This window comes from Centroberyx affinis, unplaced genomic scaffold (genome assembly GCF_046629955.1).
Source record: "Centroberyx affinis isolate AG114_WGS23_722 - 3 ecotype Tasmania unplaced genomic scaffold, CSIRO-AGI_Caff_v1 ptg004101l_1, whole genome shotgun sequence".
Lineage (NCBI taxonomy): Eukaryota > Metazoa > Chordata > Actinopteri > Beryciformes > Berycidae > Centroberyx > Centroberyx affinis.
Window position 1 is genome coordinate 39,389 of NW_027281880.1, and position 16,053 is coordinate 55,441.

Below are 16,053 nucleotides of genomic sequence, written 5' to 3' on the forward strand. Positions count from 1 at the left end.
ATAGATTAGAGGGGGGATCAGGGGGGAACCATTGATTTATTCAAGACTGAGCTAAAAAAATGGAAGAAAAAAAAAAATATTTGGGTCAAAACTAGAAGAACTATCTAGAGAAACATACTAAACCTGCCATTAGGTGTTACACACTTTATTCAGTCCATCACACAGTAAAACTTGGGGCAGCACAGCAGGAAAAAAACCCCCTGCTTTTATGAATTCCATTATAATATACTATACAGAGACTGAATCCAGGTTTAAAGGGGCAATATGTAAGATTTTTCCTGCCCCATAGCACAAAATGACCATAACAGACCATAATAGGGGGGCTGATAGGGTTGTTTACATTTAATTGTATTGATTGCTGAACATTCTGTCAGCTTTGTGAAGTCACAACTGGCATCACAGAGTCCAAGCAGTTCTGGAGCCACTGGTCACCGTTTGCAGACAACAGAGCGCGACTAGAACACTGCAAGATTAAGACACACTGAGAGAAATACACTCTACAAGCTTTGCTTATTTGGATTTCCATCAATATTGTCAAAAGTCCTGTTGGAACAGGCATCTACCGCATCATGGCCTGTCGGTCTATGCAGGAATTCAAGTCTCTGGGTGCCGAGAGACATCAAGGTGAGTATGGCATCCTGGCAAAAACTTGCAGTCCCTCTTACATGTTAATCCATATGATTTATCAGGTAGGCTGGACACTAATCCCAGTTCAGTACCTCAATTTACAGCTGTGATTCCTGTTTTTTTTTGCTGTTTTTCTCATCATGATAAGGTGTTTGTGTCCTGACCTGATAGGAAGGCCGTGCCATACAACACTACAACTCTTTCCCCTCCACTTTTTAGGCAACCACAGCAGCCCGGCAGCCCTCCACCTGCCGGTGGAGGATGCGGGGAGGAGGACGAGCAAGAGGAAGGCCAGCTCCGGGAGCAGCCAGGAGGGGGCCAGCAAGAGGAGGAGGGGAACCGACCGAAGCCCTGGAAGCCCTGCGGCCTCCCAGGACCTCCCAGGACCAGCGCCTTCCTCAGATAACCCCAGAAGAACGAACAACAGAAGTCAGACAGAAAGATAGATTTCTACACAGGGGGTTTAGTTTAGGGTTAAGATTAGCTTTGGGAATTAATTAATGAATCAATGGAAGATCCTCACAAGTATACTTAACAAATTTCTGTGTGTGTTTGTGTGTGTGTGTGTGTAGCTACATTTAAGGCCAGGTACGAGGAGGCTGGCTTGCTTGGCTACGGAAGCTATGGATTGGTCTATGGTGGCTATCGGAAGTCGGACCGTTTGCCTGTAAGCCTCTCACACACACACACACACACACACAAAATTTACCATTCACTATATGCTGTGTAAGTGCTCAGTCAAAGTATTTGTGTTTCTGTCCTGTAGGTTGCAATAAAACACATTGCCAAGGCAGCTGTGCTCTACACGCGAATGGTGAGTGAAGTATTTGTTCTTTCTGTTGAATTGGAACTTCTAGAAGTGAAAAAGAGCAGCTTAGGTAGGATTTTTCTTTCTCATCCAGCCTCCCTGCACCTGCTAACATTTCTTTAAGGCTCTGAACGGGAAGCAGCGGTGGGTTCCCCTGGAGGTGGTGCTGCTGCAGAAGGCGGGAGCTGGAGCTGAGCCCGGATCGGTCGGCGGCACCGCGGCCGTGACCCTGGTCGACTGGTTCGACCTGGCCGACGAGCTGGTGCTGGTGCTCGAGAGGCCCGTCCCCGCCGCGGACCTCAACGCCTACCTCGAGGCCAGAGGGGGCCGCGTCCAGGAGCGCGAGGCGAAGGTAAGGGAGGGAGGGATGGATGGATGGATGGATGGAAGAGCGGTCCGCCTGCCCCTAAAGAGCCGCGAACCCGACGAGAATTCTAGCATCCCGAGTGTCTGAATGTCGTTTTCGAAGCTTTTCCCACCCTGACGATCTATCTAAAATTCTCTCTCTCTTTCTATCTAACCTCAGATCATCATGAAGCAGCTGGTGGACGCAGCCGCGGAAATCCAAGCCAAAGGAGTGTTTCACCGGGACATCAAGCTGGAGAACGTCCTGATCGAAACGGGCTCCGATGTCCCGCGTGTTCGCCTCATCGACTTCGGCTGCGGCTGCGTCTTCCAGGAAGGAGCTTACACCGGGGGCTACGGTACGCCGCCCCGGCTTCTCTTCACTCCTTCTCCAATCTCTGAAACGATTATTCTCAAGCTTACCCAATGTCTTCTTTCACCTCTCTCCGTCCGAATACAGGAACCCTTGCCTACACCCCTCCGGAGTGGTTCCAGCGAGGCTCCTATAGAGCCGGCCCCACCACCGTGTGGCAGTTGGGGGTGCTCATGTTCACCCTGCTGGCCGGACAGCTGCCCTTTGACAGCGGGAGGCAGACTGTGCACAAAAAGCCCAAACTGGGCGACGGCTTTTCCAAATGTGAGACACACACACACTCGCACACACAAATACGCATACACACACAGTCAGGATGTGTATTCATCTTTTGATCCCTGTCTTTTCTCTCCAGATTGTCAGGACTTTCTGAAAAGGTGTCTGAACAAGTGTGCCGATAGCCGCTTCACTCTGGAGCACCTGCAGCTCCACCCCTGGCTCCATTGATCACGCCATCAATCACCCATTATTTTTGAAAACTGGCTCAAAAAAATATAAGCAATTAGAGCCACCTCCAGTCTTGATGAATGATTTGATTACTTGAATGGTTGAAAATGCTTTATTCTCCCTGACTGCTTGCAGTTTGCCTAACAGGAGTGTTTGAATGCAATCACATGCCTTCTGTCTCAAAAAAACATTTAGCATTTGTTAAACGTTTGCTAGCAGGAATTAACAGACTCAGCCTACTGTGATGAAATGTCTCTTCACCAATGGTTCCTTAAGATGTGGAGGACAGGCTACTGCTTGCTGTCAACAAACCAGAATCTCATGGCTTATCATCTAATAATATAAGCTAAAAACAAACTGAATATGCTCATGTACACTTTGCTGCTCGTTGTGTCCGTATATCAGAGCTGAAGACAGTTAAACTCCTCTGGTAAAAATGCTTTGGCTAATTCAGGAGTGTGCATTTGAACTAGCTAGGTAAGTGATAAAATAATTAATGTTTAGGGTGTGGCAATGACTCTCAAGTTATTCCAATTTCTAATATCTGGTTCACTGGACTCTCACTAAACTCCTTCACTGCTGTTATCACATCATACACTGCTAACTGTTGATTTTATATTGACAGTGAAAGTGATTTGTTGTTGCGATACAGTATGATCCAATTCCTTGCGGATTTACACTATTTGGCGAATAAAAGTGACTGATCAGAATAGGAAAAAATTCTTTATACATTGTCTATTGACGTAATCAGCCATTTTGAACACTAATGGTGAGAAACTGGGAAGATTTATATATATATATATAAAACACACTTAAATACATAAATGAGGACTTCAGATAGACGGAACTGTTACCAAATTAGCTAAAAAGGTCAGTAACAACAAACATGACTGCTTGAAATTAGCAGGGAAGTTAGTTTGCTAGCTTACTAGGTTACTAGTAAATACTAGCTTATCACAAGCTACCAGAGTCTATACGCTAGACTGGTAGCTTGCGATAATATGGCAAAAATATTATTAATATCAACCTATACTCCTCTGGACTATTCTAATATGTTTTTCAGTGGGGAATCTGTGAAATAAACCCTCGTATGATGTATCTTGGTTCACAACAACAGTAGAATAGAGTTGGGCTATACTCGCTCTTATAGTTTCCCACCCCGAGTGTTCAAAATGGCTGCCGTGTGATTAAGGTCAATTCACTTGAAAACATACGTATAAAGAGATGGAGGTTATTTTGCAGTATTTAAAATCTGGGGGGGGGTGTAATGTAAAGCATTGTTTTCTGATGCATGGGGAGTTTCAATAATACAACAGAGAGAATATCAGAGAGAGCAGCGAGAAAGGAGGGGAGACAGGGAAACAGGATAAACAGTCCCAGAGGGAAATTTGTAGAGATGCACGTCTCATTTCACACACCCCGCTGAAAACTGAACAGACATTCAGATCCACAGACACACAAAAATGTGCTTGAATCCCTTCTGAACCTGTTGTTTGTCTTTCTTTCTCTGCTCTATCCTTTCTTCCTTTCTGTCTGCGAGCAACATCGTTTCCCCCTTAGCTGTCTCTGTTCCTTCTTTGTTGCTGTCTAACCCTCTCTGTCTCTCTTCCTCCCTCCTTCCCTTCTCATCTCCCCGTACCTCAAGGTTTCCCCCTGCTCAGCACAAAGCCAACTGACATCTGTATTCAGCATGTAGACACTATTCAAATGAGGATGGAAGAGATAGAGTGCACGCTTGCACACTCAGGTTTTAACATACACGCAAACACATGTAGTCACACAGATACAGACGGTGTTACTTACTTCTCCAGAGCAGCTGCTACATCCTGCAGACCCTGTGGGCTGGTGTTGTTCTTGTCCCAGATCACCGTCCTGCACAGACAAACACACAACGCAAGTCAAGGGAAGTCTGAATCAATGACTTCAGTAAAGAGATGATCTGCAACATTTTGGTTGCTATCTAGTGACAACCAAGGGGCCAAAAGTGGCCCTGGCTTTTGAAGCCAATGCAGAAGTCCTGGGAGAGATGATCCCTCTGTTGCCCTCTACTGGCTGGCTGCAGAAACTACACCCACTTTAGTATAAGTCAATGGGACCAAGGCCCTTTGGCTTGACCATCAGTTTCACAAGCTCTCCATCCACATGATATTATTGTCACTTTGTAAAGACATTTTTAAATTGTTTACATTCTAGCAGCCAATAGCTTCGCTAGAAAGATTTATGGCTCAGAAATAAACAGAATTCTGCAGTCAGACTTTGTTATTAAACTTTCATTTATCACATCGTATCCTGCACTGTAAAAACTCACAGTGCAATTTAGTGAAATCAACTCATCTTTATCAGTTAACACAATGTATGCAGATGTGTTTGTCGATTTCAACTTAAAAGTGCTAGTTATGAGCTTCATGACTTAAAATCATGAGTTCACATCTTGTGACTTAAAATTATGAATTGAAAGAACACCTTATAAAGCATTCACTAAACTCAACACTGTTAGTTTATTAGCAGACTTCCCAGCATGCATTGCATTCAGTTTAACTCTCCAGAAACTCTTCCTCCTTCTGGTTTGAATGAAGTTACAGGATAGAGACTTGTTATGTATGTATGTTTGGTGAATCATAGGTCAATTTCTGATAAAAAAAAAAAACATGATAAAATCTACTATCTTATCTATGTATCTGGGAATTCACAATCAAGTAAGTTTCTCTCTGATGCACATGGCAAGTACAATCCACTACAAGTAAGTGTATTGCAGCTGCATACTATATGCTGAGCTGTGTATTAATCATGTGATACAAGAGGAACTCGAACGTAAACCTAGCAAACCTCGTGAAAAAATAAATAACACTTTATCAATTAATGCATTCAACTTGGAAACATGAATCAGCATGACTAGTCATTTGTTGATTGAACTTATTGTCTTCAGTTCACTCAGTTAGCTTTTCTACATTAGAACAACTAACTAATGATCTTTGACCTAACTATTCAGTACTACTTCAGTCAACTCACAATTTTAAGGCAGCAAGGAAACTTATGTTTTTAAGTTGAACTGAACCTTAATATTTTTTGCAGTGTGGTTGTATTGCATCATGAACCCCATATTGCAGTGAATCATACTGCGAGATAAACATCCCCAGTTCCATCCCTATTGTGTCTGCACCTGTTCTTGGCAATAACAATAGCTTCGGGGCTATGTGTGGGCGGGCAATATGGGCCGGCTTTTCCTGCAGGCTCCACCTGATCCTCCCTGTTATTATACTGTGCAACCTCTGGCTTCATAAATACAACACATCCGCACCCAGAAACCCCACTTCCCCGGCTTCAAACCAGGACCATTAGAAAGGCATTAGAAAGAAACGTTCTGTCCCTGAGTCCCTGAGTCCCTGAACGTACACACACACACACACACACACACACACACACACACACACACACACCTGAGCTTGGAGTTGATCTGCAGCGCCTTGGCCAGCATCTTGGCCCCCATGTCCCCCATGGCGTTGCCGCCGATGTCCAGCCGGGTGAGGGAGGAGTTGCTGCCGAGGGCGTTCAGCACGATGGTCAGGTCGCTCTTCAGCCTGGAGTCTGCCAGAGAGAGGGAGGTGAGGGGCTGGGGGGGGGGGGGAGAGGAGGGAGGAGAGGAGGATTGGTATTAGGAGAACAAGGGGTAGAGAGAATCCTATTATGACTGACTGGTATATCTGTTGTTTCCTTGACAGTGTTATTGGAGAATGGGGGGGGCAGTGTGAAGTTTATCTGGCACCTGCAGGCTGCATAGTCTACTATTTTAATAGAAGCTGGATTGATGAGCCACTCTCCAGTTGTGTGTGTGTGTGTGTTTCTGGCTTGTGGCACTTTGAAGCGAGCAGTCAAAATGGCCTTCATTGTGTATCGCTGCCAGCTCAAACAAATGCCATTGTAATATCTGTTATTGAAGGCATTAATATTCTTCTTGACAGCGCCAATTCCTTTTCCCCCGTCAAACACGTCCGTATCTTTATTCATTATTAATCTCCGGATGCTCGGTGTCCCGGTGTCTTTTCAATTTGCTCGGCCGCATGCGATCTCTGTCGTGAGTGATGGTTATTTCGTTTTTTTTTGGGGTATCTGCGGATTTGTAACATAATGAGGCCTCGCGCCCCGCCCTGTGGCGTCTCCCGAGGGGGGCCGCGGACCCACGGTTGGGAATGCCTGACCCCCATTTGATGAGATTTTGTCTCTCAGACCCAAATCTGAGGATATTGTTATTGTCAGATATGATTTTGTCCAGAATCCCATGACTATCTGTATTGTAGGTAGAGAGATAACAGTGAAACTATGATCAAAACAGTCATTCTTCTACATTCTCTAATTGCGTTAACTTCTTGTAAATGAAATAATGGTGAAGTTTAACAATTCATCAATTTGCTGGGGACCCCCTGGAGCCCCCTCAAGGACCCCTGGTGGTCCCCCGGACCCCACGTTGAGAACCACTGTCATAGAGCTTTACGGCAAGTTTGACACCTTTCGAGAAAAGTCTCTGAAGCTTTTAAAAATCCACCTAAAATCCATCAAACATGGGATTATGCCACATTCAAAGCTGTCAGGATTTGCCTGTTGACAAGAGCTTTATTTGGACTGTTTATTGTTGTAAGATAAAAAGATCTGAGGGGATTCCTAGGGTAAAAAATCTCAGAAATTTTCAAAATGTTTCTAGGGAACTTTTTTCTTCTGCAAAACGAAACTGAAACACACATCAGAGGATAAAGTGGGCTTTGTTGTTACGTAAGAGATATTCAAATTGCAGGAAGCCTCTCTAAAAATATCAAACATATTCTGATAGCAGGGCCAAAAACGAAACATTTAGCATTGGATCAAGTGGCGTTCTTTGTGATGCAATATGTGATGTGCGGGGTTACAAATCCCCGACAGCGGCCGTCTGTTCAGCAGAGTGTTGAGCTGCTGTATTATGCATGCCATTTACACAGCTGGACACTCCTGAGCCCTGTGATCTGCCTTCACTAAGCCGGCCCTTTCACTGTCTGCCTACTCGCCCAATTAGGACACACACACACACACACACACACACACGTTCCCTTTTTCAGGATTTTTTTTTTTGCTCTTTTTGGGCATCAGAACAGGGATTTAATCATCAGGTCAGCCCGTATTAAATCCATCTTAAAAACCGAAAATCGTGTATTAAATATCCCATTTTTCTATGCTTACTGCACTGCTGCTGCATTGTTGCTCTATCCACTAGAGGTACTGCAGCACAAATGCACAATAGATAGATGTATTGGAAGGGGAACAGGGGATTTCACAGTGGTGGAAGAAGTTCTCTGATCCTTTACTTAAGTAAAAGTACCAATACAGCAATGTAAAATACTCCATTACAAGTAAAAGTCCTGCATGAAAAATCCTACTTAAGTAAAAGTACATAAGTATTAGCAGCAAAATGTAGTTAAAGTATTAAAGTAAAAGTAGTGGTTTGGTCCCTCTGACTGATATTTTATTATATATGACATCATTAGATTATTAATACTGAAGCATCAGTGTGTAAGCAGCATGTTACTGTTGTAGCTGCTGGAGGTGGAGCTAGTTTGAACTACTTTATATACAGTTAGCTAGTTTAGTCCAGTGGTTCCCAACCTAGGGGTCAGGCCCCTCCGAAGGGTCACCAGATAAATCTGAGGGGTCGTGAGATGATTAATGGGAGAGGAAAGAAGAAAAAACAAAGTTCTGATACACAAATCTGTTTTCAGTTTTTGGACTTTTTCTCTAATCTTTCTCTAATGATTTTTGCTGAAATATTGGATCATTTGAACATTTATTGAAATGAAACCATGTGAGGTTTAGAGGGAAAAATCACTATTTGGTGGAGCTGTTAACAACTCATAGACATCTGAAATGTGACCCGACTACACACTGCTTTTTGTAAGACGTCAAAAGCCAAAAAGGTTGGAAACCACTGGTTTCATCTTTAACAATGTGTTGTATTTTAAAAGCTTGTTATATTATCCATTGTGTCAAATCTCCATCTGAAAAGTAACTAAAGCTGTCAAATAAATGTAGTGGAGTAGAAAGTACAATATTTCCCTCTGAAATGTAGTGGAGTGGAAGTATAAAGTAGCATCAAATGGAAATACTCAAGTAAAGTACAAGTATCTCAAAATTGTATTTAAGTACAGTACTTGAGTAAATGTACTTAGTTACTTTCCACCACTGGGATTTCACAAGAATGAATTGATGAACTGAATACTTGATCTTATAAGGGAAATTACAGCACATTTTCTACCTGCAAAAATGAAAACAATACAATAGAAAAACACACAAAAACATGCAACAATGAGGAAATAATGGCCACCTGTGTATCTCTAACAGGGCAGAATCTGAATATGATTTCTGAGGAAGAGCATCTGGCTGTCAGGCAGATTAACACAGCTTGGCAAACAGTATGAATGCACACACACACACACACACATATGCACACACTCTATCTATACCATATGCACACAGACAAGCTGATGGCACACACATGCACACAGCTGCTGCAGGGAGGCAATGTAAATCCAACGAGCTTTAAAGCAGCAATGTAGTAGAAAATTGAAAAATAGGTAGAGCAGCTCAACACTGGACTGGTCAGAGAGAGAGAGAGGGATTAAAGCCAGTGTTTGTGTGTGTGAGAGATAAGGGTGTGTGTGTGCATGTGTGTATTGTGTTAGAAAAGAGAAAAGGAGTGTGTGTTTGTCCTTTTCTTGAAAATGACAAAAACCAATCCTGGCATTCCTTCCTCACATACAGTGAGAGAGATGCATTTTTTGTAAGGAAAGTGTGTGTATATGTGTGTGTGTGTGTGTGTGTGTGAGAGAGAGTGAGTGAGTGAGAGGGAGAGAGAGAGAGAGTGAGAGAGTGTGTGCGTAATATAATACAGAGAGTAAAAAACGGAGAGATGGGGCAACTGAGTGATGAATGAAATATGTCCCTCTCTAATGAAGGGCTTTTTGTGTGTGTGTGTGTGTGTGTGTGTGTGTGTGTGTGTGTGTGTGTGTGTGTGTGTATGTGTGTGTGTCCTGATGATGAGGTCACTGTGTGGGAGAGTCGTATCAACATGGCAATAAAGGCAGGTCTGTCCGAGGAAGCAGACATATTTATCATATCGTCATCTTTACTGCCTACATGTGCTCCTTAAATATGCAAATTTGAATAGGCGTGAGCTTAGACAAGTCTCCCATCATGCATCAGAAATGTGTTTCTCGATCAGACTGTTATTACACCTTTCTGATTGGCTACAAAGAGAACAAAAGATCAGATTTCCCATCCCTCCCTGTGGCTGAAACAGCTGACTCGGCATATTCCTCCCAGGAGCCATAGCAGCTGAGGGCCTCAGCCGTTATTAATCACAGAAATTATGAGAGCAATACTCAACGCATTCATCGCACGTCTCTTTTAATAAAGCCGAGGAAAAAGGGGAAATTGCGACCGGTGACACGCAAACGAGAGCGACCTCCTGCCAGAAACAAATGAACCTCGTTAATGTCCCTCCATAAAATTAATGAATAATGTTGTTTAATATTCAAATGAGACTCATTTACTCTGCGCTCTGTGATCAGCAGTATAGCAGTGTAGCAGTCTATTTCACCACAATTAATATACTCCTACCTCCTACCTGTGAATGTAGTTACGCATTTTATTTTTTATTTTAGATGCCATCTCCAAACCATAAAGACTTGAGCTGGTGGACCAGAAAAATCACTTGCCTGTTCTGATAATTACTATTAAAAACCTTTTGAAAAACGTAAAGAAGAAAAGATCTGCGCGTCATTGTTGGAATTTATTCTGTAAACTTGTTTTTATTTTATTTTTTATTTTATTTAACCTTTATTTTACCAGGAAGTCCCATTGAGATTAATAACCCCTCTTGGTAACACTTTACAATAAGGGTCACTAAGTTAAGGGTTAGTTAATGCTTAATAAGCATTAACTAACCCTTAATTAACAGTTAACTAATGTGTCTGGTAATCATTTACTAATGGTGTTCATGTTAACTAAGGTATTAATCTATACATTATTTAATAGTCATCTTTATAAACTATTAACTATATATAAATTAATACCTTAGTTAACATGAACACCATTAGTAAATTACACATTAGTTAACTGTTAATTAAGGGTTAGTTAATGTTTATTAAGCATGAACTAACCCTTAACTTAGTGACCCTTATTGTAAAGTGTTACCGAATATAGTTTGTGTATCTACACACACCGGCCACTTTATTAGGTACACCTATCTAGTAGCTGGTCATCAGATGGTTCAGATGCTTCTGCACTCCACTGCTGTAAAGACTACTGGAGCACCTGTGGCCTTTCTGTTCTCTCCTGAACCCGCCTGACCCCTCTCATTAACGAGCTGTTTTCTCTGTAAACTCTACACTCGTCTGTAGTGTGAAAACCCCACGGAGGTCGACTGCCTCTGAGACGCTGAACCGACAGCCGCCGCCACGTGATTGGCTGTTTGGAGGAGCGGGGGCCCGTTGGCGTGTAACGAGCAGGCGTACCTAATAAAGTGGCCGGCAAGTGCGAGTGTACGTTTCCCTCGCAGCCAGGAGCTTTCCCCAGATCTCATTACTTGGACCCGAGCCATGACCACATAAACACAATAGAGTAAATCTACACCCTGGAGCTAGTGTGTGTGTGTGTGTGTGTGTGTGTGTGTGTGTGTGTGTGTCCCGGCTAAGCGAGGATCCGCCGGTGAAGAAAATATGAAACTTGTTATCTCTACAAGCCGTCACATATCTGTGTTTGTGTGTCGGCTACGGCTGTCTGGCAACACGAGAGAGCGGTTACACACACACACATACACACACACAGTGAGATGGGAAAACACAGATAACACACACACACACACACATGCGCACACTCTTCCTCCCGCTCTGTCCATCCGCTCCCTCATTTCCCGTCTTTTCTTTGTATTTCAGCGGCCGTCTGCACTGTCGGATAAACCAGCGCGCACACACACACACACGCACACACACACACACACACACACACGCACACACACACACACACACTAAGAGACCGATACAGTTCAATAGGACCATCAATCTAGCACTGTGGGAGACAGAGAAGGGCAGACACGGGGGCCAGAAGCTGTTATACCTCCATGATGGAGGGAGAGATAGAGCGAGTGAGATGGATTGAGGGACGGGAAGAGAGGGAGAGAGAGATAGAAGCAGGAGGAGGAGGAGGAGGGGGGGGGGTGGTCCCTTTATTTCACTGCAGGTTTGAAGAAGAGAGTAAAAGGAAATGACAGGTTACCCATCTAACGCCCTTGCTGAATGTCTAAATAATCCCAAACTAGAGGTAATGACATGCAGCAGAGAGATAATGTCAGTTAGATAGGAGGATAGATGCAGAACTGGCAACCCACGGGGGATTTTGGAGTAGCACACTGACAGCATAAGCTAGTCTTCCCTGTCTGAGGAAGTCTGCAGCACATTTTGCTCCTTTCATCCTCCAGTCTGTCTAGTTCTCACAACGCATGGCCCCATTCCACACCTTATATTACCATGCTCCTCATATCTAGATAGAATGACTTGGGAATCATCTGCGTTTAAAAAATGTATTTCAGCTATCCTCATAGATTCAGATTCCCCTATAATAGTAATAGTAATTATAGTAATAGATGATGACGATCAGTTCGGGCGATGATCTATGAGGAAACATCTATTCACTGAGAGATGCAAATGCAAAAACAGTCTTTTCCATCATGTACTTACATTAGGTCTTATTCCTTTCTACTATAATATTTTACCCATATTAAAATTATGTGAGAGGTAGGGCTGGGCGATATGGACAAAATCAAATATCACAATATTTTTGACCAAATACCTCAATATCAATATTGTGACAATATTGTAGGGATGACTATCGGTGCTTTCACAAAATATTTACACAATGAGATTTTTGATAAATAATCATCAGTAATGTGGATATAATGACTAAGTGGGTAAAGGCAAATAATAGAACAGCTAGAACAGTCTGGTAAGTTCAGGAAATGACATCACTTTACTGTAATGCAGCCTTTAAAACCAGGAAAAGACAACACTTATGCCATATCACCATATTACCATATCCAAAATCTAAGACGATATCTAGTCTCATATCACGATATCGATATAATATCGATATATTGCCCAGCCCTAGTGAGAGGTAATCAAACAATGGCTATATTCAATTTAACTAAACGTTAGACCTTAATCTAGCTCTATGCAGCTGGCCCTTGCTCTGAAAAATACAGCATGAATAATCAATAGCTCTCAGGAAGCAGTTAGTTTCTGTTTAATGTGACACTGTATTGATCCCTGCAGGGTAGGAGGTCAGAGGTCAGGGTCAGCCACAGAGCAGCTGGCAGGGAGTCAGTGATTTGCTCAAAGACACTTCAGCAGCTCGGATGCTTGCCGATATGAGGATTGAACCTGGCACATCTGGCTGAAGGATGGCCTCCTTAACCACCAGCCCCCCCCCCCCCCCCCCCCCCCAGACAGAAGCCACATAAAGCCAGCCAGAAGAGGAAATGAACAACTCACCGACTCCTCCTCCTGAATCATGTGGACCAGGTTGTCCAACACTGGAGCCAGGTTTCTAGGAGGGAGAGGAGAAGAGAAATGGAAGAGAATGAAACATAGAAAGTGATACTCTGCACACTAGGGATGGGACGATATATTGAAATTCAATATATCACAATACAAAAATGTGACAGTACGTATCGTGGGGCATTAATTGTGATATTAGCTCCATGTTATTCTGCTGTAGTAATCACAAATGAGACTCTTGACCATCACAATTTCACAAGCTCTCCATCCAAACTATATTATTGTCGCTTTGTAATGACATTTTTTAAATTGTTTACATTCTATCGAGCCAAAGCCATCACTAGAAAGATTTGTTGTCACTGAACTTTTATTGTTACATCGTATCGTGGTTGTATTGAATCGTGAACCTGATATCACGTATTGAATTGTATTGTGACAAACATATGATCCCATCCCTATTAAACACTGAATTATCTATATTCATATGACTAGAATTTATAAACTCCTCCTCTCCTTGTCTCCTCTCCTCCTCTCCTCTCCCCCTCTCCTTGTCTCCTCTCCTCTCCTCCTCTCCTTGTCTCCTCTCCTCTTCCCCTCTCCTCCTCTCCTCCCCTCCTTGTCTCCTCTCCTCTCCCCCTCTCCTAGTCTCCTCTCCTCTCCTCCTCTCCTTGTCTCCTCTCCCCCTCTCCTTGTCTCCTCTCCTCGTCTCCTCTCCTCTCCCCTCCTTGTCTCCTCTCCCCTCCTTGTCTCCTCTCCTCTCCCCTCCTTGTCTCCTCTCCTCTCCTCTCCCCTCCTTGTCTCCTCTCCTCTCCTGTCCTTGTCTCCTCCTCTCCTTGTCTCCTCTCTCCTCCCCTGTCCTTGTCTCCTCCTCTCCTCTCCTCCTCTCCTCCTCTCCCCTCCTTGTCTCCTCTCCTCTCCCATCCTTGTCTCCTCTCCTCTCCTCTCCCCTCCTTGTCTCCTCTCCTCTCCTCTTCTCCTCCTCTCCTTGTCTCCTCTCTCCTCCCCTGTCCTTGTCTCCTCCTCTCCTCTCCTCCTCTCCTCCTCTCCTTGTCTCCTCTCCTCTCCCCTCCTCTCCTTGTCTCTTCTCCTCCTCTCCTCTCCTTGTCTCCTCTCCTCTCCCCCTCCTCTCCTTGTCTCTTCTCCTCCTCTCCTTCTCTCCTCTCTCTCTCCTCTCTCTCTCCTTGTCTCCTCTCCTTCTCTCCTCTCCTCTCCTCTCCTCTCCTCCATGGTGGGACACACAAACCGCTCTCCAATTATAGTAGTGGGATTCTTTTAGGGTGCTGGGGGTTTCTGAGCACCTCCATCTTGGACTACTGACTTAAATCCCTACACATCCTGCAGCAGTCTTTTGCACCACAGTCCAGGTCCTGTGGTCTGCTGGATGGATGTGATGGATGAACCCACCAAGGTCTCTCTCTCCCAGCCCTCCACCCCAGCTCCACCCCTCTCCTCTCCAGCCCTCCGGTCTTACTTGGACTTGATGTTGTTGAAGTTCTTGCCCAGCGACAGGTGTCTGATGGACCGGTTCTTGGCCAGCCACACCAGCAGAGTGGACAGGTCCGAGTCCAGGCCTGGAGGGAACAAAAACACGTAAGTTCAAAATGATATTTCAGTAATGTATGTATGTTGTGGCTTGAAAGGCTGAAGGAACATATTGTACGATCCGCTTAGACACCGGCTTCTCACCGTTATCAGAGATATCCAGGCTGGAGATGTTAGGGATCTCAGCAATACATCCTTCTAGGATCTGAGAACCTCCAGACCGTAACTATGGAGACAGAGGAAGGAAATTTAAGACACACAGCTACACAAACACACACACAGTACATCAAACACACTGCAGCCTTCAAGATCTCTGAACCTATGGGTGGACCTAAGAAAACCAGAAAGCAGACGGTTTGAGACTAAAAGATTCTGCAGGAAGATGTTCTTTATGTGAAACAATCATGCATTCGTTTTCTAAGTAGAGATCGCTATAGATAGAAATATTACAGTTCTGGAAAATGCGACATCGGCTAAAATCACAACACGGAAGAAGGGTGGAAAATGGGGAAAACGATGGGTGAAGTGATGTATCTCGACGGTTTGTGCAAAAATGAAAAACGTCAAATCTGGAGAAAATAAAAGCATCTCTCCAAATAAAAAGAAGGGGAGGAGTGACTCAGTACTTACACAGTGGCCGAGCTTATAGAGGCATGAAGGGGGAGAGAACAGCTTGTCAGAGGCCGAGCCGACAATTACACACCACATGACACACAGATGTTGAATAATCATACTTCTATTCATACACACACATTCGCACAATCCTTATTTTTGCATACTGTCAGCCTGCTCAGATTGCATTTTTTTGGGTTTTTTTTTTCGGATGCCTTCATTAGACCCCCCCCCCTCGCAGCTTCACATTTCTATGGGAATCTGCAATTGGATTTCCTGTGTAATTTTTGGTATTCATGTGTTATCTTTAAGCCGAGCCCATTGAATCTTTTTTTTTTTTTTTTTCCGCTGTCATGGAGTAGGCGAGGAGATGAAGGTGAAGGGTACTGGTGTGTGTGTGTGTGTGTGTGTGTGTGTGTGTGTGTGTGTGTGGGAGAGACTCGTGGTGAAACAATTAAGAGAGGGGAAACTGAACACCCCCCACCCCATCCCCCCCACCCCCCCCCCCCCCTCCTCTCCTCGTCTCTCCTCCTCCAGCTCTACCCCGCCGTCTGCCAAGTATTCCATTATACTCTCAGCAGAGTCACTGGCCTGTCAAATGGTTTTTGGAGAGGATCCTAACAGGCTGATATTGCTCTGGATGAGGATTCACTCCAATCCATTAACACAGTGCACTCTGCAGAAATTTGGCTGACAAAACGTTACGACTGATACTAATGGTAAGAGAA

The 16,053-nt window shown here is 44.0% G+C and overlaps 2 protein-coding genes across 2 annotated transcripts in view; one reads left to right on the forward strand and one right to left on the reverse strand.

The window, feature by feature from the left end:
- The window catches only part of LOC139663712 (F-actin-uncapping protein LRRC16A-like), a 123,146-nt gene that overhangs the window by 28,351 nt on the left and 78,742 nt on the right, over positions 1-16,053 (reverse strand). The window contains exons 18-23 of the mRNA XM_071542430.1: positions 15,344-15,355; positions 14,858-14,939; positions 14,643-14,742; positions 13,166-13,220; positions 6,038-6,210; positions 4,404-4,472 (exon numbers count right to left, since the gene is read on the reverse strand). Of these exons, the coding sequence (XP_071398531.1) occupies positions 4,404-4,472; positions 6,038-6,210; positions 13,166-13,220; positions 14,643-14,742; positions 14,858-14,939; positions 15,344-15,355 (491 nt within the window). The remainder of the gene's footprint in view (positions 1-4,403; positions 4,473-6,037; positions 6,211-13,165; positions 13,221-14,642; positions 14,743-14,857; positions 14,940-15,343; positions 15,356-16,053) is intronic.
- On the forward strand, positions 570-2,600 carry LOC139663710 (serine/threonine-protein kinase pim-1-like). The gene is made up of 8 exons (XM_071542429.1): positions 570-624; positions 847-1,056; positions 1,200-1,294; positions 1,394-1,441; positions 1,560-1,787; positions 1,962-2,139; positions 2,241-2,417; positions 2,509-2,600. The coding sequence occupies exons 1-8, from the start codon at positions 570-572 to the stop codon at positions 2,598-2,600; spliced, it is 1,083 nt and encodes a 360-aa protein (XP_071398530.1).